This window comes from Lucilia sericata, unplaced genomic scaffold (genome assembly GCF_015586225.1).
Source record: "Lucilia sericata isolate MDLA Ls3-8-SP2 unplaced genomic scaffold, ASM1558622v1 Contig000964F_arrow, whole genome shotgun sequence".
NCBI lineage: Eukaryota > Metazoa > Arthropoda > Insecta > Diptera > Calliphoridae > Lucilia > Lucilia sericata.
The window spans coordinates 13,686-40,169 of record NW_023994947.1 but is presented as its reverse complement, the minus strand read 5'-3'; the positions used below and the strand labels follow the sequence as shown (position 1 = coordinate 40,169).

At 32.3% G+C, this 26,484-nt stretch overlaps 1 protein-coding gene across 1 annotated transcript; it reads right to left on the bottom strand.

Moving 5' to 3' along the window:
- Nucleotides 1–1,761: 1,761 nt before the first annotated feature.
- LOC119609356 (chaoptin) lies at nt 1,762–25,493 on the bottom strand (the record flags this gene model as incomplete). The annotated part of the gene is given in 7 exon segments (XM_037964099.1): nt 1,762–2,861; nt 2,950–2,976; nt 5,206–8,485; nt 8,839–8,873; nt 8,875–8,950; nt 25,350–25,404; nt 25,407–25,493. Coding segments are annotated over 7 exon segments (3,734 nt in total), but the record flags the coding sequence as incomplete, so codon positions are not given.
- Nucleotides 25,494–26,484: the final 991 nt, after the last annotated feature.

The following is a 26,484-nucleotide window of genomic DNA, read 5'->3' as shown; positions in this document are numbered from 1 at the left end:
ACTAACAGAACTAGAACAGAACTAGAACAGAACTAGAACAGAACTAGAACAGAACTAGAACAGAACTAGAACTAGAACAGAACTAGAACAGAACTAGAACAGAACTAGAACAGAACTAGAACAGAACTAGAACAGAACTAGAACAGAACTAGAACGACAGAACTAGAACAGAACTAGACAGAACTAGAACAGAACTAGAACAGAACTAGAACAGAACTAGAACAGAACTAGAACAGAACTAGAACAGAACTAGAACAGAACTAGAACAGAACTAGAACAGAACTAGAACAACTAGAACAGAACTAGAACAGAACTAGAACAGAACTAGAACAGAACTAGAACAGAACTAGAACAGAAACTAGAACAGAACTAGAACAGAACTAGAACAGAACTAGAACAACTAGAACAGAACTAGAACAGAACTAGAACAGAACTAGAAGAGACTAGAACAGAACTAGAACAGAACTAGAACGAACAGAACTAGAACAGAACTAACAGAACAGAACTAGAACAGAACTAGAACAGAACTAGAACAGAACTAGAACAGAACTAGAACAGAACTAGAACAGAACTAGAACAGAACTAGAACAGAACTAGAACAGAACTAGAACAGAACTAGAACAGAACTAGAACAGAACTAGAACAGAACTAGAACAGAGCTAGAACAGACTAGAACAGAACTAGAACAGAACTAGAACAGAACTAGAACAGAACTAGAACAGAACTAGAACAGAACTAGAACAGAACTAGAACGAACTAGAACAGAACTAGAACAGAACTAGAACAGAACTAGAACAGAACTAGAACAGAACTAGAACAGAACTAGAACAGAACTAGAACAGAACTAGAACAGAACTAGAACAGAACTAGAACAGAACTAGAACAGAACTAGAACAGAACTAGAACAGAACTAGAACAGAACTAGAACAGAACTAGAACAGAACTAGAACAGAACTAGAACAGAACAGAACTAGAACAGACTAGAACAGAACTAGAACAGAACTAGAACAGAACTAGAACAGAACTAGAACAGAACTAGAACAGAACTAGAACAGAACTAGACACAGAACTAGAACAGAACTAGAACAGAACTAGAACGAACTAGAAGAACTAGAACAGAACTAGAACAGAACTAGAACAGAACTAGAACAGAACTAGAACAAGAACTAGAACAGAACTAGAACAGAACTAGAACAGAACTAGAACAGAACTAGAACAGAACTAGAACAGAACTAGAAACAGAACTAGAACAGAACTAGAACAGACACTAGAACAGAACTAGAAACAGAACTAGAACAGAACTAGAACAGAACTAGAACAGAACTAGAACAGAACTAGAACAGAACTAGAACAGAACTAGAACTAGAACAGAACTAGAACAGAACTAGAACAGAACTAGAACAGAACTAGAACTAGAAACAGAACTAGAACAGAACTAGAACAGAACTAGACAGAACTAGAACAGAACTAGAACAGAACTAGAACAGAACTAGAACAGAACTAGAACAGAACTAGAACAGAACTAGAACAGAACTAGAACAGAACTAGAACAGAACTAGAACAGAACTAGAACAGAACTAGAACAGAACTAGAACAGAACTGAACAAATTGTTCCTGAAACTTTTTTATACAAAAAATTCTCATTTGCTGCAGAATAATGAAAGTGTAAAAACTTTTCATAAAATTATTGATAAGAAATTTGAAAAAGTTAAAAAAAAAAATAATTTAATTTCCTTAATTTTAAAACTTAATATTTCCTAAACTTATTGCACTTTAATTAACTTTTTCTGCACAAAAACACACTATAGTCTAGCTGACAGCAATCATTCTGAAAGAATTAGTGCTGTGACCAGCAAAAATATAGTTTTTCTCTCGATATATTTAAATTTGAAAACTGTAGTTTACTTTGTTTAATAATAGTTATCTTGTTGTTGTTTTTTATTATTGTTAAATATATTTCTTGCAAATTGTAATTTGTTGTTATTTAAATCTAAATATATTGTTGCTGTTGTTATTATTGTATGCTTGGCTAATTTCTTGTTTTATTCATTTTTTGATAACTAAATTTTTATAATTATTTATAAACTAATTACTTTTAATTATATTTAAGTGTGTAGTTATTACAATAATATATTTAATTATATTTATATATATTTAAATGTATATTGTTTTACAATACAATAAGTATTTTAGGAATCAATGGCCCTTTTTATTACTGTTGCAATAATAATTTTACTATTATTTCTATAATTAAATTTTTAGGTATTATTATTATTATTTTTAATAATAATCATAATAATTTAATTTACTTATGAAATAAATTCCTTAAATGGCAATAACATTACTTAATTTTATTATAAATAATATCGTGTGTAACTTTACTTATTATTTAATTGGGGGTATAAAACTTTAACAATTTTTCATTTAATTTTGTTTTAAATTTTATAAACTGTACACTGTAGCATTGGTTTCCCTTCTCTGTTAAACTAATTTTTACAATAAATACATTGGGGTTTTCACTTAAAATCTTAGGTTTCCTTCTGAACTTTATATGAATTTCTTACAACTTTCCCTTTAGTTTAATTTACACTTTAATAGTTCTCTTAAAAGAAAAGCTTTTTGTTCTTTAGTTTTTTTCTCAACTTAAAGCTCTATTTATAATACTTTTTCCAATAATTTTAAGATTATCAAAGTGTCATACCAAATAACGGCACTATAATTACCACAAACGATATCAGAAAGAGCTTTTCACTGGAACTACTTAAAGCACTGGCTTGACATAGTAAGTCTTCGGGAAAGATCTCCAATATGGGTAATTGTTTGCCAGTGGTGGGATCATGGCAGGTATTGGCACGTGCTCTCTGTAAAATTAAAAAAAAAAATATGTTTTTTTTAATAATATTAAATAATTAAACAAAAATATATTGAAATAAACATAAAAACGCTTACGCGTAAATCAGTTGAACTTAGGGGAAGCTTTAAAAAAATTAAAAAGAAAAGAAAATAAAAATTAAAATAATTTTAAGAAATCAGATTAAATAGAAAAAATCAAAAATTAAAACAATACAAAACAAGTAAGAAATTATAGTCGGGCGAGGCCGACCATATAATACCCTACACCTTTGACAAAAATATAATGTGAATTAGTTGACATAATAAAGCATTTAAGTTGAATTGTACCTTGCCTTAGATATACATACTTAAGCCGTTTATTGTTGAATAAAATTGTGGACATTTAAGTGAAATTTTGATGGGGGCTTTTCATAGGGGCTAGGGTCATATGAGAACCTATTATTATGGAATTCGTGAGGGTCATCAGGTCTTGTATACAACTTGGTTTTTGCAGCTTTTTGTCGATATATGAGTATATTAAACATAATTATGAACTTAAAAGCCCTATTCGGCGGGTTCAGTTGAATGGGGGCTAGGTGAAATAATTGACCGATCTTATCTTATTTTCAATAAGCTTCGTCTACGGTACCATAAAAGATCATGTGCCAACTTTCATTGAATTATCTCCAAAATTGCGACCTGTAGTTTGATTACAAGGTTTAAAAGCCCTATTCGGAGGTTCAGTTGTATGGGGGCTAGTTGAAATAATGGACCGCTCTTAACCATTTTCAATAGGCTTCGTCCCTCTATGGACTACACTATAGTCTAGTCTATGAACTACACTATAGTCTAGTCTATGGACTACACTATAGTCTAGTCTATGGACTACACTATAGTCTAGTCTATGGACTACACTATAGTCTAGTCTATGGACTACACTATAGTCTAGTCTATGGACTACACTATAGTCTAGTCTATGGACTACACTATAGTCTAGTCTATGGACTACACTATAGTCTAGTCTATGGACTACACTATAGTCTAGTCTATGGACTACACTATAGTCTAGTCTATGGACTACACTATAGTCTACTCTATGGACTACACTATAGTCTAGTCTATGGACTACACTATAGTCTAGTCTATGGACTGCACTAAAGTCTAGTCTATGGGCTACACTAAAGTCTAGTATATGGACTACACTATAGACTGGTCTATAGACTACACTATAGACTAGTCTATGGACTACACTATAGTCTATTCTATGGACTACACTATAGTCTAGTCTATGGATTACATTATAGTCTAGACTATGGACTGCACTATAGTCTAGTCTATGGACTACAATATAGCCTAGTCTATGGTCTACACTATAGTCTAGTCTACGAAATACACTATACTCTAGTCTATGGATTACACTATAGTCTAGTCTATGAACACTATAGCCTAGTCTATGGACTGCACTATAGTTTTGTATATCGACTACACTATAGTCTAGTCTATGGATAACACTATAGTCTAGTATATGAACTACACTACAGTCTAGTCTATGGACTACACTATAGCCTAGTCTATGGACTGCATTATAGTCTAGTATATGGACTACACTATAGTCTAGTATATGGACTACACTATAGTCTAGTATATGGACTACACTATAGTCTAGTATATAGACTACACTATAGTCTAGTCTATGGACTACACTATATTCTAGTCTATGGACTACACTATAGTCTAGTCTATGGACTACACTATAGTCTAGTCTATGGACTACACTATAGTCTAGTCTATGGACTAACTATAGTCTAGTCTATGGACTACACTATAGCCTAGTCTATGGACTACAGTATAGTCCAGTTCATGGAATACACTATATTTCCTATGGACTACACTATAGTCTAGTCTATGGACTACACCATAGTCTAGTCTATGGACTAGACTATAGTCTAGTCTATAGTCTATTCTATATTCTAGTCTATAGTCTAGTCTATAGTCTAGTCTGTTGTCTAGTCTATAATCTAGTCTATTCTGTAGTCCGGTCTATAATCAAGTCTATTCTATTTTATTTTTTACTAAAAATTAAATTTTTTACTAAAAATTTTATTTTTACTAAAAATTTAATTTTTTACTAAAATTAAATTTTTTACTAAAAATTTAATTTTTTACTAAAAATTTTATTTTTACTAAAAATTCAATTTTTTTTTACTAAAAATTCAATTTTTAACTAAAAATTCCTCTTTTACGAATAAATTAAATTTTTTAACCAAAATTTCAAGTTTTTGTTAAAAATTCTATAAATAAAAATTTTTCTTAAAACTTAAATTTTTACAAAAAATTAACTTTTTTACTAAAATTTGTTAAAATTTTACTCACCTGCACCATTTTCTTCATGTCATCCTTCTGTATGACCTTTATCTGAGCCGATTCACGCAGCCATCGTCTCAGCCAATGACCGAACCACACCAGACCGCATTCACACTCCAAAGGATTGTGTGATGTATCCAAACCGCCCATAATGCTGCGTGTACCCACTGTATCCCAATAGGTTTTATTGGGATAGAAACTATCCGCCGCCAAGGCATTGATTTTATTATGAGAAATATCTATAGATAAATGAGGCACTGATCTTAGTGTATAGAAAATACCCGGAGGCAGATCGGAGATTTTAGTATGAGATATTTTCACTTGTAGTTTTTGGTTGCGCGCCAAACCCTCTAGAGCATCGGGTGATATGGTCTGAACATTCATGCCGTACAGTTCAACCAGTTGAAGTTTGGTGTTATTGGCGAGTTTTTGAAATAGTTGAGGACCTATATTCGAGTCCAGGCAGTGTAGTCGTAGTTCTTGTAGTCCTGGGATGCGAGAGACTATATCAGCTAAATTAGAGTGAGCTGTTAGTGTTAGTTTCCTTAAGGATTTCAGTTTACTAAAGGCTAAAGGATTGATGATTTTTACATCTAGTAGATTGAGATCGGATAAGTGTCTCAAAGTGGCCATATCGTGTATGGAGATTCTTCTTAAAGGATTGTGGGCTAAGTCCAGAACTCTCACCGAATTGGGTAAATGTTCTACAGCACAGGAAGCATTAACGATTTTATTGTGAGAGATGTTAACAAATCTTAATTGGCGCATTTCGTGTAGAGAGGAAAGTTCTTGAAGATAATTACCGCTGACATCTAGATATGAGAGTAGTGGCAAGTTAAGTTGTGGTAGTATATAAAGACCCATATTGTAGATTTTAAGGCGACGTAGACGGGGTGTATGCAGAAATATTTCTTTTAGATTGGTGGTGACTAGGGGATTTGCGGATAGATCTAGATTGGTAAGATTGTTGAGAAAACTGAAGGTATTGTCGGGTAAGACGGTGATTTTGTTGTTACTCAAATTGATGTCATAGAGAAATTGGGAATTGATAAACATACTGGAATCCAAATATTCCAGCATATTGGAGGACATTTGTATGCTGCGCAAAGTAAAGCCCACATCGGAAAAAGCAGGCACTGGCCAAACGGTCAACTGGTTGTCGGAAATATCTAAGTATTCAAGGCGGGTATTCATGAACACTTCCCTTGGCAAGGCTTTGAGTTTATTGGCATTTATCTTTAATATCCTTAATTTGCGCAGATTTGAAAACTGTTCCACTTGCAGTTGATCCAATTTATTAAAACTTAAATCCAATTCTTGCAAAGAATTCAAACCCTGGAAACTTCGGCGGCGCAAGGAAGTAATGTTATTATTTGCTAGATTGAGAATTTCCAAAAATTCCAAATCACCAAAAGCATGATTGGCTAAAGATTGTATATCATTGTTGGCCAAGTTCAGGAATCTTAAGGTATTGGCCAAATTGGTAAAACTATCGGTGCGTGAGATTAAATTATTGCTCATATCCAGATGATAGATATACATATAAGACGTCAATATATCCTCAAAATAGGCTATACGATTATAGGTTAAATTCAGCTTTAAAGGTGTAGTGGTGTTGGACACAAAATGAAACGATTTCAGGGAGAAGGAACACAGATTATTAAACATTAAATCCAAAGAAGCCAAATTGGGTAATATGGTAAAGGCCTGATGCGATATGTTGGATATTTTATTAAAGGAAAGATCGATATATCTTAGAAATTCCAAATTGTAAAAGGCATCTTTCTCTATGATTTTAATTTTATTCGATTGTAAGTTGAGAGTTTGCAAATCACCCAAATTATAAAATGTTCGAGCTGCTATGCGTTCCAAAGAATTATAGCCCAAATCTATTTCCACCAAATGAGAATGTACATCTGGTATGAATAAACCTTTGGGCAAAGATTTCAACTGGTTAAAACCCAAATTGATATAGGAAAGCTCTCTCATATTCGAAAATGATTCATTATTTAGAGTCTTAAGATTATTGTTGTCCAAACCCAACCACATAAGTTGTGACAAAGGATATAAAGCATCTAAAGGATCTATGGATTCCATACTGCGCGCTGGAAACACCGCAAAAGATAATTCCAATATTTTCAAAGATTTCGAGACATTCTCAAAAACCATGGGATGGTGGATATTAATGTCATTGAAACTTAAAGATATTTCCTGTATCTGATCCAATCCTGCAAAGGAGCCCAAATGCAAATGAGTAATCTTATTATTCCTTAATAATATAGTCTGCAGATTAGAGCCCCAGCCATCCACCAAAAATATGCCCTCGGGTATATCCGTTATGGAATTGTAACCCATATTCAAATAAGACAGATTGGTGTAATTCTTTAAACCCACTACAGGAATCATGGTAAAATTATTGCCCGATAAAGACAACACTCTCAAGTGATCCGTATTCTCTGGTAGATTTTGTAATTGACAAATATTATTGGAAGTTAGATATAAATACTTCAACTTATTCAATTTTCTTAAAGCTCCCGGCACTGAATTCAAATAATTCCTTTCCAAATCCAAATACTCTAAACTGTCCTCTATACCCTCAAAGGCTTGCATGTGTATACGTTCGATAACATTAAAGGCCAATACCAGATGCACTATGCCTATCTCCTTAAATACGGTTGGCGGTAATTCTCTAATATAATTCTTTTCCAAATTCAATGCCCTTATATGTACATCCGAGTAATTGGTTTGAAAACAATCCGTATCCAAGACATCTATTAAGTTCTGACCCATATCCAATTTCTCTAAATGCATGCGCACTTGCCTTAGCTCCTTATTTTGTACACTGCGCAAGAGATTATCTCTCAAAGATATAATACGTAAGTCGTATAAATGTTCGAACAGTTGATGGGGAAATGTGGCCAATAGATTTCCCGATAAATCTATAGTTATCAGACTTCTGGGTAGAAAATTCGGGGTAATGTGATAGATTCTATTGTTCGACAAATCTAGCCAGAGGAGTTTTTGTAAACGATTGAAGGGTTTTCCCGCTAGATGGCTGCTGCCTAAGTGACCCATGCCGGGTATTGTATTAGAGGTTATATGTGATCCCTTGAGATTTTCATCTCTCGTTATGGTTTGTATGGCTGCCGAGGAGGGATGATTAAGACCGCTTGTGGATTCGTGAAGCGAGGTTGGTGAGACTTCGGTGATATCATTACCAGCTAAATGCAGAGAACGCAGAGTATCGTACTGAGCCTCCCAATTGACATCCAAGGAAGTTATGTGATTTCTAAAAGTATAAGAAGTAGAATAGAAAATAATTTTAAATCAATTCAACATTTGCCAGGGAGTTTAGAGAACTCAATATTAAACATGATGTCAAGAGACATATAAATTTCCTCGCTATAGCGCAGAGATAGGCTGAAAGCTATTTCTCTTCTCATATAAGTAACTAAACGCATACTTGTGTACAGAAGAAAGCAAACAATTTGGAGAGCTAACTCTCTCTCACTGCCTATCTCTGCTCTAATATTTTTACATCACACAACCGAACGTAAGTTTTTAAGGTTCTAACAATTTCGATAATTTTCACTTCAGATGAATGCTTTGACACTTTATTTCTACTCATTAAAATTGACTTACCTTTGTGCCACCAGCCTGGTGAGTGAGTGTAGTTTTTTGTAATGCCTCATATGGTATTTGTTGCATTTTGTTCCCCGATATATCCAGCGTCATTAAACTATGGGTCATCGTGCTAAAAAAATGAAAAAAACATATTTTTAATTAGCCTTTAATAACTAGAACAGAACTAGAACAGAACTAGAACGGAACTAGAACAGAACTAGAACAAAACTAGAACAAAACTAGAACAGAACTAGAACAGAACTAGAATAGAACTAGAACAGAACTAGAACAGAACTAGAACAGAACTAGAACAGAACTAGAACAGAACTAGAACAGAACTAGAACAGAACTAGAACAGAACTAGAACAGAACTAGAACAGAACTAGAACAGACTAGAACAGAATAGAACAGAACTAGAACAGAACTAGAACAGAACTAGAACAGAACTAGAACAGAACTAGAACAGAACTAGAACAGACTAGAACAGAACTAGAACAGAACTAGAACAGAACTAGAACAGAACTAGAACAGAACTAGAACAGAACTAGAACAGAACTAGAACAGAACTAGAACAGAACTAGAACAGAACTAGAACCGAACTGAACAGAACTAGAACAGAACTAGAACAGAACTAGAACAGAACTAGAACAGAACTAGAACAGAACTAGAACAGAACTAGAACAGAACTAGAACAGAACTAGAACAGAACTAGAACAGAACTAGAACAGAACTAGAACAGAACTAGAACAGAACTAGAACAGAACTAGAACAGAACTAGAACAGAACTAGAACAGAAACTAGAACAGAACTAGAACAGAACTAGAACAGAACTAGAACAGAACTAGAACAGAACTAGAAACAGAACTAGAACAGAACTAGAACAGAACTAGAACAGAACTAGAACAGAACTAGAACAGAACTAGAACAGAACTAGAACAGAACTAGAACAGAACTAGAACAGAACTAGAACAGAACTAGAACAGAACTAGAACAGAACTAGAACAGAACTAGAACAGAACTAGAACAGAACTAGAAACAGAACTAGAACTAGAACTAGAACAGAACTAGAACAGAACTAGAACAGAACTAGAACAGAACTAGAACAGAACTAGAACAGAACTAGAACAGTACTAGAACAGAACTAGAACAGAACTAGAACAGAACTAGAACAGAACTAGAACAGAACTAGAACAGAACTAGAACAGAACTAGAACAGAACTAGAACAGAACTAGAACAGAACTAGAACAGAACTAGAACAGAACTTAGAACAGAACTAGAACAGAACTAGAACAGAACTAGAACAGAACTGAACTAGAACTAGAACTAGAAACTAGAACAGAACTAGAACTAGAACAGAACAGAACTAGAACAGAACTAGAACAGAACTAGAACAGAACTAGAACAGAACTAGAACAGAACTAGAACAGAACTAGAACAGAACTAGAACAGAACTAGAACAGAACTAGAACAGAACTAGAACAGAACTAGAACAGAACTAGAACATAACTAGAACATAACTAGAAACAGAACTAGAACAGAACTAGAACAGAACTAGAACAGAACTAAAACAAAACTAGAACAGTACTAAAGCAAAACTAGAATTGTACACAATTTCATACTGAGAACGACTTAAGTACTTTAGCCTTGTTGGCTCTAATATTTAAATGTGTGTGTTCGACATGATATTTGTGGGATAAAACTTAAATTTGATTTTATTACACAAATTTTCCAAAAATGTTGTAATTATATTAAAGTGATTTAAATAAAATTAAAAGACAATTGAACAAAATTAAATTGCGGTTTTGGGCAATGAACAATCGAAAATTTAACTAATATGTTTGAAACAGGAAACCTAGTAAATTGATATTAAGTATGAATAACAATATTAAAACAAAACTATTTAAACTTAATTAACACCATACATAAATGGTTAATTAAATTTTAAAACATACATAGAACAAACATTACACTCAAACATTTCAAAAGTTTTAGGGGAAATTGAAACAAAGGAAGAAAGTTTTGAAAAGGATTTCAAAATACAATTAAATTGGCTCATAAATCCGAGAAAAGTATTAATATGTAAAAAGGAAACAATTACTAGCTCCAGTTAAATTTTCTTTTATTAATCGTTGTATAAGTTAAATTGTAAAGGTTTCATAACGAGCCATGTTAGAGAATTTTATTAAACCTAAATATGCTTCGAAAATTTGAAACTAAATGTTAACCTTAAGGTAAGAGTAATTATACTTATTTATTCTACATATGTTTTTATGTAATTTTACAGTTACCAACATTTGTATATGTATGTAGGTATTTACTTATGTATATGTCTACAAGCATAAATGTATTTCCACCACAGCCTACAACAATTATTTCAACCGCGACATTTAACAAGTAAACACTCACAGAACTGGCTATAATCAAACACAAAAACTAATATTTGCGGTTTTACTTTCAAAACGTTCAATGGTTGTAAAAACAAATGAAATTTACACAACTTTTTTTCAAAATAAACACACACACATATTCAACACTCCATTACATTTACACATACGGGTTTTTCATTTTACAACCAGCCGCTGTGCAACAAACATTAAATTGGGTTAAAAATGGTAGTTGTTGTCATAAAATAAAGTTAATAACAGTATACGAATACAATAGACTAAATATTGTAACACATACAAAGCCACTTACATGTGTGGAAGAGTCCTTTTTGGTGTCGAACACACATTTAGTTTAATATAGCCTATTTTTAAGAGAATATGCTATAAAACCCTTTTTTATAACAACGAAATGTAAAATAAAACCGCAGTAGTATAATATTTCGATATGCGGGAGGTACTTTAAACTGAACTAGAACAGAACTAGAACAGAACTAGAACAGAACTAGAACAGAACTAGAACAGAACTAGAACAGAACTAGAACAGAACTAGAACAGAACTAGAACAGAACTAGAACAGAACTAGAACAGAACTAGAACAGAACTAGAACAGAACTAGAACAGAACTAGAACAGAACTAGAACAGAACTAGAACAGAACTAGAACAGAACTAGAACAGAACTAGAACAGAACTAGAACAGAACTAGAACAGAACTAGAACAGAACTAGAACAGAACTAGAACAGAACTAGAACAGAACTAGAACAGAACTAGAACAGAACTAGAACAGAACTAGAACAGAACTAGAACTGAACTAGAACAGAACTAGAACAGAACTAGAACAGAACTAGAACAGAACTAGAACAGAACTAGAACAGAACTAGAACAGAACTAGAACAGAACTAGAACTGAACTAGAACAGAACTAGAACTGAACTAGAACTAACTAGAACTGAACTAGAACTGGAACTAGAACGGAACTAGAACTAGAACTGAACTAGAACTGAACTAGAACTGAACTAGAACTAGAACTGAACTAGAACTGAACTAGAACTGAACTAGAACTGAACTAGAACTGAACTAGAACTGAACTAGAACTGAACTAGAACTGAACTAGAACTGAACTAGAACTGAACTAGAACTGAACTAGAACTGAACTAGAACTGAACTAGAACTGAACTAGAACTGAACTAGAACTGAACTAGAACTGAACTAGAACTGAACTAGAACTGAACTAGAACTGAACTAGAACTGAACTAGAACTAGAACTGAACTAGAACTGAACTAGAACTGAACTAGAACTGAACTAGAACTGAACTAGAACTGAACTAGAACTGAACTAGAACTGAACTAGAACTGAACTAGAACTGAACTAGAACTGAACTAGAACTGAACTAGAACTGAACTAGAACTGAACTAGAACTGAACTAGAACTGAACTAGAACTGAACTAGAACTGAACTAGAACTGAACTAACTGACTAGAACTGAACTAGAACTGAACTAGAACTGAACTAGAACTGAACTAGAACTGAACTAGAACTGAACTAGAACTGAACTAGAACTGAACTAGAAAACTGGAACTAGACCTGAACTAGAACTGAACTAGAACTGAACTAGAACTGAACTAGAACTGAACTAGAACTGAACTAGAACTGAACTAGAACTGAACTAGAACTGAACTAGAACTGAACTAGAACTGAACTAGAACTGAACTAGAACTGAACTAGAACTGAACTAGAACTGAACTAGAAACTGAACTAGAACTGAACTAGAACTGAACTAGAACTGAACTAGAACTGAACTAGAACTGAACTAGAACTGAAACTAGAACTGAACTAGAACTGAACTAGAACTGAACTAGAACTGAACTAGAACTGAACTAGAACTGAACTAGAACTGAACTAGAACTGAACTAGAACTGAACTAGAACTGAAACTAGAACTGATAGAACTGAACTAGAACTGAACTAGAACTGAACTAGAACTGAACTAGAACTGAACTAGAACTGAACTAGAACTGAACTAGAACTGAACTAGAACTGAACTAGAACTGAACTAGAACTGAACTAGAACTGAACTAGAACTGAACTAGAACTGAACTAGAACTGAACTAGAACTGAACTAGAACTGAACTAGAACTGAACTAGAACTGAACTAGAACTGAACTAGAACTGAACTAGAACTGAACTAGAACTGAACTAGAACTGAACTAGAACTGAACTAGAACTGAACTAGAACTGAACTAGAACTGAACTAGAACTGAACTAGAACTGAACTAGAACTGAACTAGAACTGAACTAGAACTGAACTAGAACTAGAACTGAACTAGAACTGAAATAGAACTGAACTAGAACTGAACTAGAACTAACTAGAACTAGAACTGAACTAGAACTGAACTAGAACTGATCTAGAACTGAACTAGAACTGAACTACAGCTGAGTCCTTACGAAAAATTCATACAACAATTGCAGTAATAAACTTGTTAGACTTTTTTATTTACCTCAACATCTACGCACACATTTTTAACAATTCGTGGAAAGATGATTCCTGTTTCTAAACAAGTCAGCATGTATGTATGTGTGTGTTTTTGCAACCATTGAAGCATGCCGCACTAAACATTGCCAATTTAACAATTGTTGTTAAAGAGCATTGAAGCAATGGCATTTCAATCGTTGCTATTAAGTTTCATACTCAACAACAACCAATATAAAGTGCAGCTTCAACAGCATTAGAAACTAAAGCAACATCATGAGGCAACATTATCAAATGCAATAAATATCTTTGTTGTTATGTTTGCTTAACTATACTACTCTATTGGTGGCTGGTGCGCTGTTTTATTTTATTTTTCATAGCTGTTTTTGGCATGGCAGCAGTGGTTTAAATTCAGCTATAGTTGCAACTGCAACTTAATGTTGCAGTTAGGGGAAAAAATCTCAGGAAATGCTTGATTATGCTTGTTTAAAGTTCAATTGCTTGTAGAGAGTTTATGCGATTTTAGTTGAGTTCTGATATTAGAACAACATTTTGCAAATCAATGAACCTTAATGTAGGAAATTATTATGCTCAAAGATTAGGTTATGTTTTTTATACAAAAAGTGACTTTTTTTATTAAAATAAAATCTATTTTTTTAAAAATACTATTGTTTTTGTATTGACTATGCTTGATTGATTTGTACATTAATTTATTCTGTTTGTAATGTTATTTCATTTTATTATTTTAAGTTGAAACATTTGTATGGATTTAAAGGATTTATGCCTTAAAATATTAAAATATATTTTTAAAAATGTTATATAGCACAAATACATATATAATCGATACCCTTGGATAGCAAAATAAAAAATATTCCGTACAAATAAATCTTAATTGTTAGAATTTGTATAAATCCTGATATCATCTACATTCAAAACAAACACATACACAATTTCCCTTTTTTCAAAAATTTTATTTCTAAAAGAATAATTTATGAATAAAATATCATTCCTTTTTATAAAAATAAAATATTTTCATGTAACATGAAATCAAGACCCAATAAACATTTAAATGTAAAAAATAATTTTTTTGTTAAGAATAATTTTTAACAAATTATAAATTAATTACTTTTTAAATAAAATTCAGCCACGGTTTTTTCTACACACAGAACTCTTAAAATTTCCCTTCCGTTCTTTAAAATGTTAGGTGGTTTATTTGTCAAAAAGAGAAATTTTACATATGTATGTATATGTACATTTAAATATGAATTCACATTTAAAAAATTTGTCTAACTAAAAATAAAAGTTTTATATAAATTCCAATTTTAACTTGTCTATTTTTATATCACACTCTAGAATATATGTACACACATATGTATGTACAAGCGTTTGATGTTGGAAAAAAAATTTAAATGGATTTTGTATTAAACATTTTAAAATTATAATGTCAATATACATAGATAGTTGTACAAGTGTTTTTTGTATATTTTGTGTAAATACATATTTATATACATAAGTATGTATATGCATTTAGTAGTATTTGTATATTTCCGCCCACATATACACAAGTTCAGTTCTAGTTCAAATCCAGAGCTGTATATTATATGGGATCTTGTCCAGTTAGATTCAAGTTCAGTTTTGTATCAATTATTGTTCAGTTCTAGTTCAGTTCTAGTTCAGTTCTAGTTCAATTCTAGTTCAGTTCTAGTTCAGTTCTAGTTCTAGTTCAGTTCTAGTTCAGTTCTAGTTCAGTTCTAGTTCTAGTTCAGTTCTAGTTCAGTTTCTAGTTCAGTTCTAGTTCAGTTCTAGTTCAGTTCTAGTTCAGTTCTAGTTCAGTTCTAGTTTCAGTTCTAGTTCAGTTCTAGTTCAGTTCTAGTTCAGTTCTAGTTCAGTTCTAGTTCAGTTCTAGTTCAGTTCTAGTTCAGTTCTAGTTCAGTTCTAGTTCAGTTCTAGTTCAGTTCTAGTTCAGTTCTAGTTCAGTTTCTAGTTCAGTTCTAGTTCAGTTCTAGTTCAGTTCTAGTTCAGTTCTAGTTCAGTTCTAGTTCAGTTCTAGTTCAGTTCTAGTTCAGTTCTAGTTCAGTTCTAGTTCAGTTCTAGTTCAGTTCTAGTTCAGTTTCTAGTTCAGTTCTAGTTCAGTTCTAGTTCAGTTCTAGTTCAGTTCTAGTTCAGTTCTAGTTCAGTTCTAGTTCAGTTCTAGTTCAGTTCTAGTTCAGTTCTAGTTCAGTTCTAGTTCAGTTCTAGTTCAGTTCTAGTTCAGTTCTAGTTCAGTTCTAGTTCAGTTCTAGTTCAGTTCTCTAGTTCAGTTCTAGTTCAGTTCTAGTTCAGTTCTAGTTCAGTTCTAGTTCAGTTCTAGTTCAGTTCTAGTTCAGTTCTAGTTCAGTTCTAGTTCAGTTCTAGTTCAGTTCTAGTTCAGTTCTAGTTCAGTTCTAGTTCAGTTCTAGTTCAGTTCTAGTAGTTCAGTTCTAGTTCAGTTCTAGTTCAGTTCTAGTTCAGTTCTAGTTCAGTTCTAGTTCAGTTCTAGTTCAGTTCTAGTTCAGTTCTAGTTCAGTTCTAGTTCAGTTCTAGTTCAGTTCTAGTTCAGTTCTAGTTCAGTTCTAGTTCAGTTCTAGTTCAGTTCTAGTTCAGTTCTAGTTCAGTTCTAGTTCAGTTCTAGTTCAGGTTCTAGTTCAGTTCTAGTTCAGTTCAGTTCTAGTTCAGTTCTAGTTCAGTTCTAGTTCAGTTCTAGTTCAGTTCTAGTTCAGTTCTAGTTCAGTTCTAGTTCAGTTCTAGTTCAGTTCTAGTTCAGTTCTAGTTCAGTTCTAGTTCAGTTCTAGTTCAGTTCTAGTTCAGTTCTAGTTCAGTTCTAGTTCAGTTCTAGTTCAGTTCTAGTTCAGTTCTAGTTCAGTTCTAGTTCAGTTCTAGTTCAGTTCTAGTTCAGTTCTAGTTCAGTTCTAGTTCAGTTCTAGTTCAGTTCTAGTTCAGTTCTAGTTCAGTTCTAGTTCAGTTCTAGTTCAGTTCTAGTTCAGTTCTAGTTCAGTTCTAGTTCAGTTCTAGTTCAGTTCTAGTTCAGTTCTAGTTCAGTTCTAGTTCAGTTCTAGTTCAGTTCTAGTTCAGTTCTAGTTCAGTTCTAGTTCAGTTCTAGTTCAGTTCTAGTTCAGTTCTAGTTCAGTTCTAGTTCAGTTCTAGTTCAGTTCTAGTTCAGTTCTAGTTCAGTTCTAGTTCAGTTCTAGTTCAGTTCTAGTTCAGTTCTAGTTCAGTTCTAGTTCAGTTCTAGTTCAGTTCTAGTTCAGTTTCTAGTTCAGTTCTAGTTCAGTTCTAGTTCAGTTCTAGTTCAGTTCTAGTTCAGTTCTAGTTCAGTTCTAGTCAGTTCTAGTTCAGTTCTAGTTCAGTTCTAGTTCAGTCTAGTTTCAGTTCTAGTTCAGTTCTAGTTCAGTTCTAGTTCAGTTCTAGTTCAGTTCTAGTTCAGTTCTAGTTCAGTTCTAGTTCAGTTCTAGTTCAGTTCTAGTTCAGTTCTAGTTCAGTTCTAGTTCAGTTCTAGTTCAGTTCTAGTTCAGTTCTAGTTCAGTTCTAGTTCAGTTCTAGTTCAGTTCTAGTTCAGTTCTAGTTCAGTTCTAGTTCAGTTTTCTAGTTCAGTTCTAGTTCAGTTCTAGTTCAGTTCTAGTTCAGTTCTAGTTCAGTTCTAGTTCAGTTCTAGTTCAGTTCTAGTTCAGTTCTAGTTCAGTTCTAGTTCAGTTCTAGTTCAGTTCTAGTTCAGTTCTAGTTCAGTTCTAGTTCAGTTCTAGTTCAGTCTAGTTCAGTTCTTTTCAGTTCTAGTTCAGTTCTAGTTCAGTTTAGTTCAGTTCTAGTTCAGTTCTAGTTCATTCTAGTTCAGTTCTAGTTCAGTTCTAGTTCAGTTCTAGTTCAGTTCTAGTTCAGTTCTAGTTCAGTTCTAGTTCAGTTCTAGTTCAGTTCTAGTTCGTTCAGTTCTAGTTTCGTTCTAGTTCAGTTCTAGTTCAGTCTAGTTCAGTTCGTGTCAGTGCATTCTTGTTTCAGTTCTAGTTCGTTCTTGTTCAGTTCTAGTTCAGTTCTAGTTCAGTTCTAGTTTCAGTTCTAGTTCAGTTCTAGTTCAGTTCTAGTTCAGTTCTAGTTCAGTTCTAGTTTCAGTTCTAGTTCAGTTCTACTAAAGTTTTAGTTCATTATTATAAAAAAATTGTTTGTTTATATTTTATTGAACTTGTTTGACATTCATGGCAGGAATTACTGTAAAACAATACACAAAATTCTAACATTATTTTCCGTTTCCGACTAAAGTCAAGAATCAGAAATCTTGTTTATTAAAGATAACAATTTTCATATCAGCATACAAACCCAAAACTGTTCGTATTTAAAGAACAATGGCAAATGTTTACATTAAATTTATGATAATAATAGACAAATTAAATTTAATCAGTTTTTCTGTAAAATGTATTTACAACATGATTTTATAGTTATTATTGCTAATACATGAATACGAATTCAGTCATGTATGTGCTGTTCATATTCATTTACTTACATACATACAAATGTATAATTTCAAATGTAATAATATTCAACTTTCTATTGTATTTTAATAATGAAAATTAATTGTTGCAAAATAACAGACTAGATGAACTGTCAGATAAACTGTACATTAGAACGTGTTGACTTTTTCAAATGCATTGTTATTATTATAATTTGAAACCCATAATTTGGGATCATTTGATTGTTCTTTGATTAGACAAGTGAATGTATGAGTGTACATAGTTCGAACATTGTTTAATTTTAAAATACATTTACACAAACTTTTATTAGTAATAGCATCGACCTTTAGGGCAAAATCATAATAATTGTTATTATCATTTTAATTGTTGTAGTTTAAATAACATTGAATGTGGTGTGTTATTGTTTTGGACTTTGCTCAAACAAGCAGTCAAGCATTTAGTCCATCATTCAGAAATTGGTTTTATTTGATTTCGTACAAAATTTGTTGAAGTGAAAATTAGTTTTTAATAATTTTGTCACAATTTTGTATTCTGTTTTTGAGATTTTCTGTTAAATAGTGTAAATCACTGATTTTTTTTTTTTCAGAAAATTTTTGTAAAAATTTCGTTGGAATTTTAGTGAATTATATTTATACCCTACACCACTTTAGTGGGGAGGGTATATTGGATTTGTGCTGATGTTTGTAACATACAAAAATATTCGTCCTAGACCCACCTTAAAGTATACCAATCGGCTTAGAATCGTTTTCTGAGTCGATTAAGCCATGTCCGTCCGTCTGGCTGGCTGGCTGGCTGGCTGTCCATGTAAACCTTGTGCGCAAGGTACAGGTCGCAATTTTCAAGATAATTGGATGAAATTTGGCACGCACGTTTAATTTGACCTAAGGACGAAGCCTATTGAAAATGGTTAAAATCGGTCCATTATTTCACCTAGCCCCCATAGAACAGAACCCCCCGAAAGGGCTTCTGAGCTCATAATTATGTTAAATATACAGATATATCGGTAAAATACGGCACAACTAAGTTTTATAGAAGTCTTGATGACCCTGCCAAATTTCATAAAGATCGGGCCACATTTGACCCTAGCTCCCATACAAAGTCCCCTTCAGAAAATTACTTGAATGTCCCAAATTAGCTTATAAACACAAATATCGCGATGAAATTCAGCACAATAAAATATTATGTCAATATAAATATATTCACAAAATTTTATCGGGCTTGGTCCATATTTGCCCCTAGCCCCCATATAAAGCCTCTTTCAGAAAATTAGTTTTTCATCCATAAATTGCTTAAATGTATCGGAACAAGGGAATATTGAAGATAAATGCTTTATTATGAAAAATAAATCACATTTAATATTCATAACTGGTGTAGGGTATCATATGGTCGGCCCCGCCCGACTATAATTTCTTACTTGTTTTTATTCTTTTTTAAGCCCATAATTAAGTTGGAAAATTTGTTTGTTTAATGAATTAATTTAATTGAAAAGTTAGTTGATGTTTAAAAAATATCATTTACAATAGACTGTAGACTTATGGTTATGACAGTTGTTTAAATAACTTTTTGTTTGGCGGTTTTTTGTTCAACAAATTATAAAATTTTTATTTACAATTTTTAAGCAAAATTAAAATAGAATATTGTTACTATAATTTAAAAAATTTTTTATTTGTTCGTCATCATCTATTCAGTTTTGTCGAGTTACCTTGATGAGGATAGCAGACCCAAACAAAAACTGAAAAATTATTGAATTGTGACTGAACATATTAATCCCTAATTAAGTACTTATCGAGACAAATACTATAAGCTCTAACTCCTACCACAAAAGCCCTTAAATAACCAGGTCTTACTAACGAAAATCATTAAATCATTTACTTACATATATGTATACATATTTTACTCTGTAACTTTTCACATAAAGGTAATTTTTAAAACCCTCAGTCATTACAGCATTCAATATTTCATACTAATTAACATCATTTAAGTCGCAACAACTTGATATTAAAATTCCACAAAATACAAGAATACCAGAATTTTACCTACATCTGTACATACATACTATGTACATAAGGGATACATTTTCTGCAACTTGCAAATAACTGATCCGGTAAGAATTCAATAACGAAATGTTTGTTTCCACTTGACTAAACTAAATATACCATAGAGTAGATAGATGCTGAAAAAGCTTTTCCTCAACAGTTCCACACACAGACAAGCAAATAGAGATATAAGCGATTTTCTACTTGCGTGAATGTAACACAGACATTCGGCAGTGTATTTGCACACACATACATGCATATGGTTTTAGTGCAAAAAAGGAAAACGAGAACAACTATTGCTCATTTAACTAAAATTTTATAGACAGTACGTGTACTTAAAAATAAAAAATAGAATTTGCGCTAGAAACTAAACATAAACTAGAACTGAACTAGAACTGAACTAGAACTGAACTAGAACAGAACTAGAACTGAACTAGAACTGAACTAGAACTGACCAGAACTGAACTAGAACTGAACTAGAACTGAACTAGAACTGAACTAGAACTGAACTAGAACTGAACTAGAACTGAACTAGAACTGAACTAGAACTGAACTAGAACTGAACTAGAACTGAACTAGAACTGAACTAGAACTGAACTAGAACTGAACTAGAACTGAACTAGAACTGACTAGAACTGAACTAGAACTGAACTAGAACTGAACTAGAACTGAACTAGAACTGAACTAGAACTGAACTAGAACTGAACTAGAACTGAACTAGAACTGAACTAGAACTGAACTAGAACTGAACTAGAACTGAACTAGAACTGAACTAGAACTGAACTAGAACTGAACTAGAACTGAACTAGAACTGAACTAGAACTGAACTAGAACTGAACAAGACTGAACTAGAACTGAACTAGAACTGAACTAGAACTGAACTAGAACTGAACTAGAACTGAACTAGAACTGAACTAGAACTGAACTAGAACTGAACTAGAACTGAACTAGAACTGAACTAGAACTGAACTAGAACTGAACTAGAACTGAACTAGAACTGAACTAGAACTGAACTAGAACTGAACTAGAACTGAACTAGAACTGAACTAGAACTGAACTAGAACTGAACTAGAACTGAACTAGAACTGAACTAGAACTGAACTAGAACTGAACTAGAACTGAACTAGAACTGAACTAGAACTGAACTAGAACTGAACTAGAACTGAACTAGAACTGAACTAGAACTGAACTAGAACTGAACTAGAACTGAACTAGAACTGAACTAGAACTGAACTAGAACTGAACTAGAACTGAACTAGAACTGAACTAGAACTGAACTAGAACTGAACTAGAACTGAACTAGAAGAACAAGAACTGAACTAGAACTGAACTAGAACTGAACTAGAACTGAACTAGAACTGAACTAGAACTGAACTAGAACTGAACTAGAACTGAACTAGAACTGAACTAGAACTGAACTAGAACTGAACTAGAACTGAACTAGAACTGAACTAGAACTGAACTAGAACTGAACTAGAACTGAACTAGAACTGAACTAGAACTGAACTAGAACTGAACTAGAACTGAACTAGAACTGAAATAACTGAACTAGAACTGAACTAGAACTGAACTAGAACTGAAGAACTGAACTAGAACTGAACTAGAACTGAACTAGAACTGAACTAGAACTGAACTAGAACTGAACTAGAACTGAACTAGAACTGAACTAGAACTGAACTAGAACTGAACTAGAACTGAACTAGAACTGAACTAGAACTGAACTAGAACTGAACTAGAACTGAACTATGTATAGCAAAATTTACCTTATAAATATGCTGATTTTTCCACAAAAAATAATTTTTTCCGCCAAAAATGTATTTTAAAAACTTTTTCTGTTATTTAATTTACAAAATCTAAACCTTGTTAACAAATTATACAGAAGATCTTAAACCAATTATTTAATTTTAAAATTTTTTTTCTGTAATTTAATTTACAAAATCTAGAATCTTGTTAACAAAGTATAACAAAATATCTTAAACCAATTATTTACTAATTTGTTTAAATCGTCAATTTAAAAAGAAATCTTCTGAACCTATTAAAAACTTTAATACTTTTCTTTCTTAACATTCTGCTTAACAAGCATCCTTAATTAGACAAAAATCAGGACACGATTATACAATTTTCTAGCACAATTTATTGCCAGTAAATAAATATTATAAAAATTTATAGATAATAAACTTAAATCAAACAAGAAAATCAACTAACTAAACACACACATAACCAAAAAAAACTGTTTAACCACAAAAAGAGAAATATGTAGACGGAAAAAACACACACCCAAAAAATGCTACACACAGTGACCTAAAAATAATACATTGAATAAGAAAACAGAAGCAGAGGAAAAAGTCGAAAAAACTATATACATACATATACTATATATAAAGCCATAAAGCAGCTTATAAATATTAATGGGATTTAACGAACAACATTTTCTTAAAACTTGTGCGACGGACACAAAAATCCTAAACACACATCTTTCCAAAATATAGAGACCAAGTACCAAGCAACCGGGCGGCAAACGAGCAGCAAACAAAAAGAAAAAAACTATTACACCAATGGTCCAAGTAACCAACCAACAAAATAACATGACTTAAATTTGATCATTGAAAAACTAAAAGGATAATACTTGCAATTTTCTATTAACTCTAAACCAAAGAAGGAAAATATAAGATATAAGTAATGTTACTTAGAGAGTGAAAAATTTTCGGTGGGGAGAAATGTATAAAATAAAACTAAATTGAAAAAATGTGTAAAAAAGTAGTTATATCTTCTTGTTTAAGAAATCAATAAGCGGTACAAATGTGCTGATAAATGATTAAATTTTTAAGAATGCAATTGTTTTAGTTCAGAAATATACAAAATTATGATTAAACAGCTGATTTCGCGGCACAAAGTGAAAAATAAATATTTTTGTGAGAAACCAGTATTTGTTGTGAAAAACTGTATTATTTGAAATCCCAGTTTTTTTGCAAAACTAGGATTTCTTCTCAAGAACCAGTATTTTTGTGAAAGCCACTATTTTTGAAAAAAAAAAAAAAAATATTTTTGGGAAAAAAATAATTTTTTTTTTTTGTGAAAATACGGTATTTTTGTTTAAATTTGGAAAAAGTACATTTTTGTGAAAAAATAGTAATTTGTCAAAAAACAGCATTTTCTTTGCAACCAGTTTTCTTTTTTGGAAAATGCAGCTTTTTTTGTGGAAAACCAGTATCTTTGTCAAAAAACTGTATTTTTTTTTTTTTTTGGAAAATCCAAAGATCAAATCAGTGTTTTTGTCAAATCGGTATTTTTGTAAAATCAGAAAATAAAAGTTAACCGAACTAGAATTGCTGTTTATAATGTTTCATACCCCGGTACGCAGTGAGATTCTAACTCCATAAATATACATATTTATAATGGAGAAAAAAATCATTTAGGACATATTTTTGACAAGCACACTAGAACTAGAGCTGAAATAGTACTGAACAAGAACTTGACTAGAACGAAAACAGTATTTTTTATGAAATATCAGCTATTTTGTGGAAAACTGAACTAGAACTGAACTAGAACTGAACTAGAACTGAACTAGAACTGAACTAGAACTGAACTAGACTGAACTAGAACTGAACTAGAACTGAACTAGAACAGAACTAGAACAGAACTAGAACAGAACTAGAAACAGAACTAGAACGAACTAGAACAGAACTAGAACTGAACTAGAACTGAACTAGAACTATAACTGAACTAGAACTGAACTAGAACTGAACTAGAACTGAACTAGAACTGAACTAGAACTGAACTAGAACTGAACTAGAACTGAACTAGAACTGAACTAGAACTAAACTAGAACTGAACTAGAACTGAACTAGAACTGAACTGAACGAACTGAACTAGACTGAACTAGAACTGAACTAGACTGAACTAGAACTGAACTAGAACTGAACTAGAACTGAACTAGAACTGAACTAGAACTGAACTAGAACTGAACTAGAACTGAACTAGAACTTAACTAGAACTGAACTAGAACTGAACTAGAACTGAACTAGAACTGAACTAGAACTGAACTAGAAACTGAACTAGAACTGAACTAGAACTGAACTAGAACTGAACTAGAACTGAACTAGAACTGAACTAGAACTGAACTAGAACTGAACTAGAACTGCTAGAACTGACTAGAACTGAACTAGAACTGAACTAGAACTGAACTAGAACTGAACTAGAACGGAACTAGAACTGAACTAGAACTGAACTAGACTGAACTAGAACTGAACTAGAACTGAACTAGAACTGAACTAGACTGAACTAGAACTGAACTAGAACTGAACTAGACTGAACTAGAACTGAACTAGAACTGAACTAGAACTGAACTAGAACTGAACTAGAACTGAACTAGAACTGAACTAGAACTGAACTAAAACTGAACTGAACTGAACTAGAACTGAACTAGAACTGAACTAGAACTGAACTAGAACTGAACTAGAACTGAACTAACTGAACTAGAACTGAACTAGAACTGAACTAGAACTGAACTAGACTGAACTAGAACTGAACTAGAACTGAACTAGAACTGAACTAGAACTGAACTAGAACTGAACTAGACCTGAACTAGAACTGAACTAGAACTGAACTAACTGACTAGAACTGAACTAGAACTGAACTAGAACTGAACTAGAACTGAACTAGAACTGAACTAGAACTGAACTAGAACTGAACTAGAACTGAACTAGAACTGAACTAGAACTGATCTAGAACTGAACTAGAACTGAACTAGAACTGAACTAGAACTGAACTAGAACTGAACAAACTGAACTAGACTGAACTAGAACTGAACTAGAACTGAACTAGAACTGAACTAGAACTGAACTAGAACTGAACTAGAACTGAACTAGAACTGAACTAGAACTGAACTAGAACTGAACTAGAACTGAACTAGAACTGAACTAGTACCAAAGTTTAGAAAGTTATCATAACACGGTACGTATGATTATTTTTTATTTATATACTATCATAAATATTAAGTATACGCTGTGAGAATCTAAACCCATTATAATGGAGAAGAAAATCATTTAGGAAAAATTTTTTTTTCACAAACAATGTTATCAAGAAATATTTATACAGATATATATATATATATATAATATTTATGCAGTATTTCTGCTAAATCCGGTAATTTTCATTTCCACTTACCTAAAACTCCTTTCCGATATATCCTGTAATTCGTTGTCGATTAATTTTAAAGTTTCAACCTAAGTCCCTGAAACGTTTCATCGTCCACACTCTGTAAATGAGTATTCGACATTTCAATGTAGCGCACTGAGCTGTGGATAAATTCTGCAATTAAAGAGTTTATATAAGAAAATATTAACAAAAAATTTATATTTTATAATTCTATAGAAAATGCTCATTATAAAAAACATTCCTTTTTCTAGTAAAATATTTTTTTAATTATTTAATATAACAAAATTTAAAACAATATGCCCAAAAATTTATTTATTTGCTTAAAATTTACTAAAGTTGTAAAATAAATATTAAAGCTTTTCAAATGGCCTTGATTTTTCTATTTCTTTTATGCAAGTTAAATACCATAATGTTTTCATTTCTCTGTCTTACAATTTGCTATATTGTTGGCAATAAGATTTTCTTTTTCCCAAATTTAATTTAAACTCAAAAATATGCAAATATTTACTCTACCTCACTAGACATTTAACAGCCTCCACATTCCTGTATTTCACTTTCAAAATGCGTTGTTGATGATGAGTTTCGTTGCCTTAGAAAAATATGAAAATAAGAAAATAAGTCAGTAAAAAAGAAAGGGTAACACGAACGAAGATGAAATATATTTCAAAAATATTTTCTTTTCCACCATTTTATATTTTTTTCTTTAATAACAACTGCGAAAGACAAACAAACAAAATAGTAACAAAATATTGGATTAGAGCTTAGAAATTAGTGAAAACAGACTGGCACAAGAGCTAAAATTCAGATCTAGATTTTTTGTTCTAGATTTTTTTGTTCTGTTCTAGTTCTGTTCTAGTTCTGTTCTAGTTCTGTTCTAGTTCTGTTCTAGTTCTGTTCTAGTTCTGTTCTAGTTCTGTTCTAGTTCTGTTCTAGTTTCGTTCTAGTTCTGTTCTAGTTCTGTTCTAGTTCTGTTCTAGTTCTGTTCTGTTCTAGTTCTGTTCTAGTTCTGTTCTAGTTCTGTTCTAGTTCTGTTCTAGTTCTGTTCTAGTTCTTTCTAGTTCTGTTCTAGTTCTGTTTCTAGTTCTGTTCTAGTTCTGTTCTAGTTCTGTTCTAGTTCTGTTCTAGTTCTGTTCTAGTTCTGTTC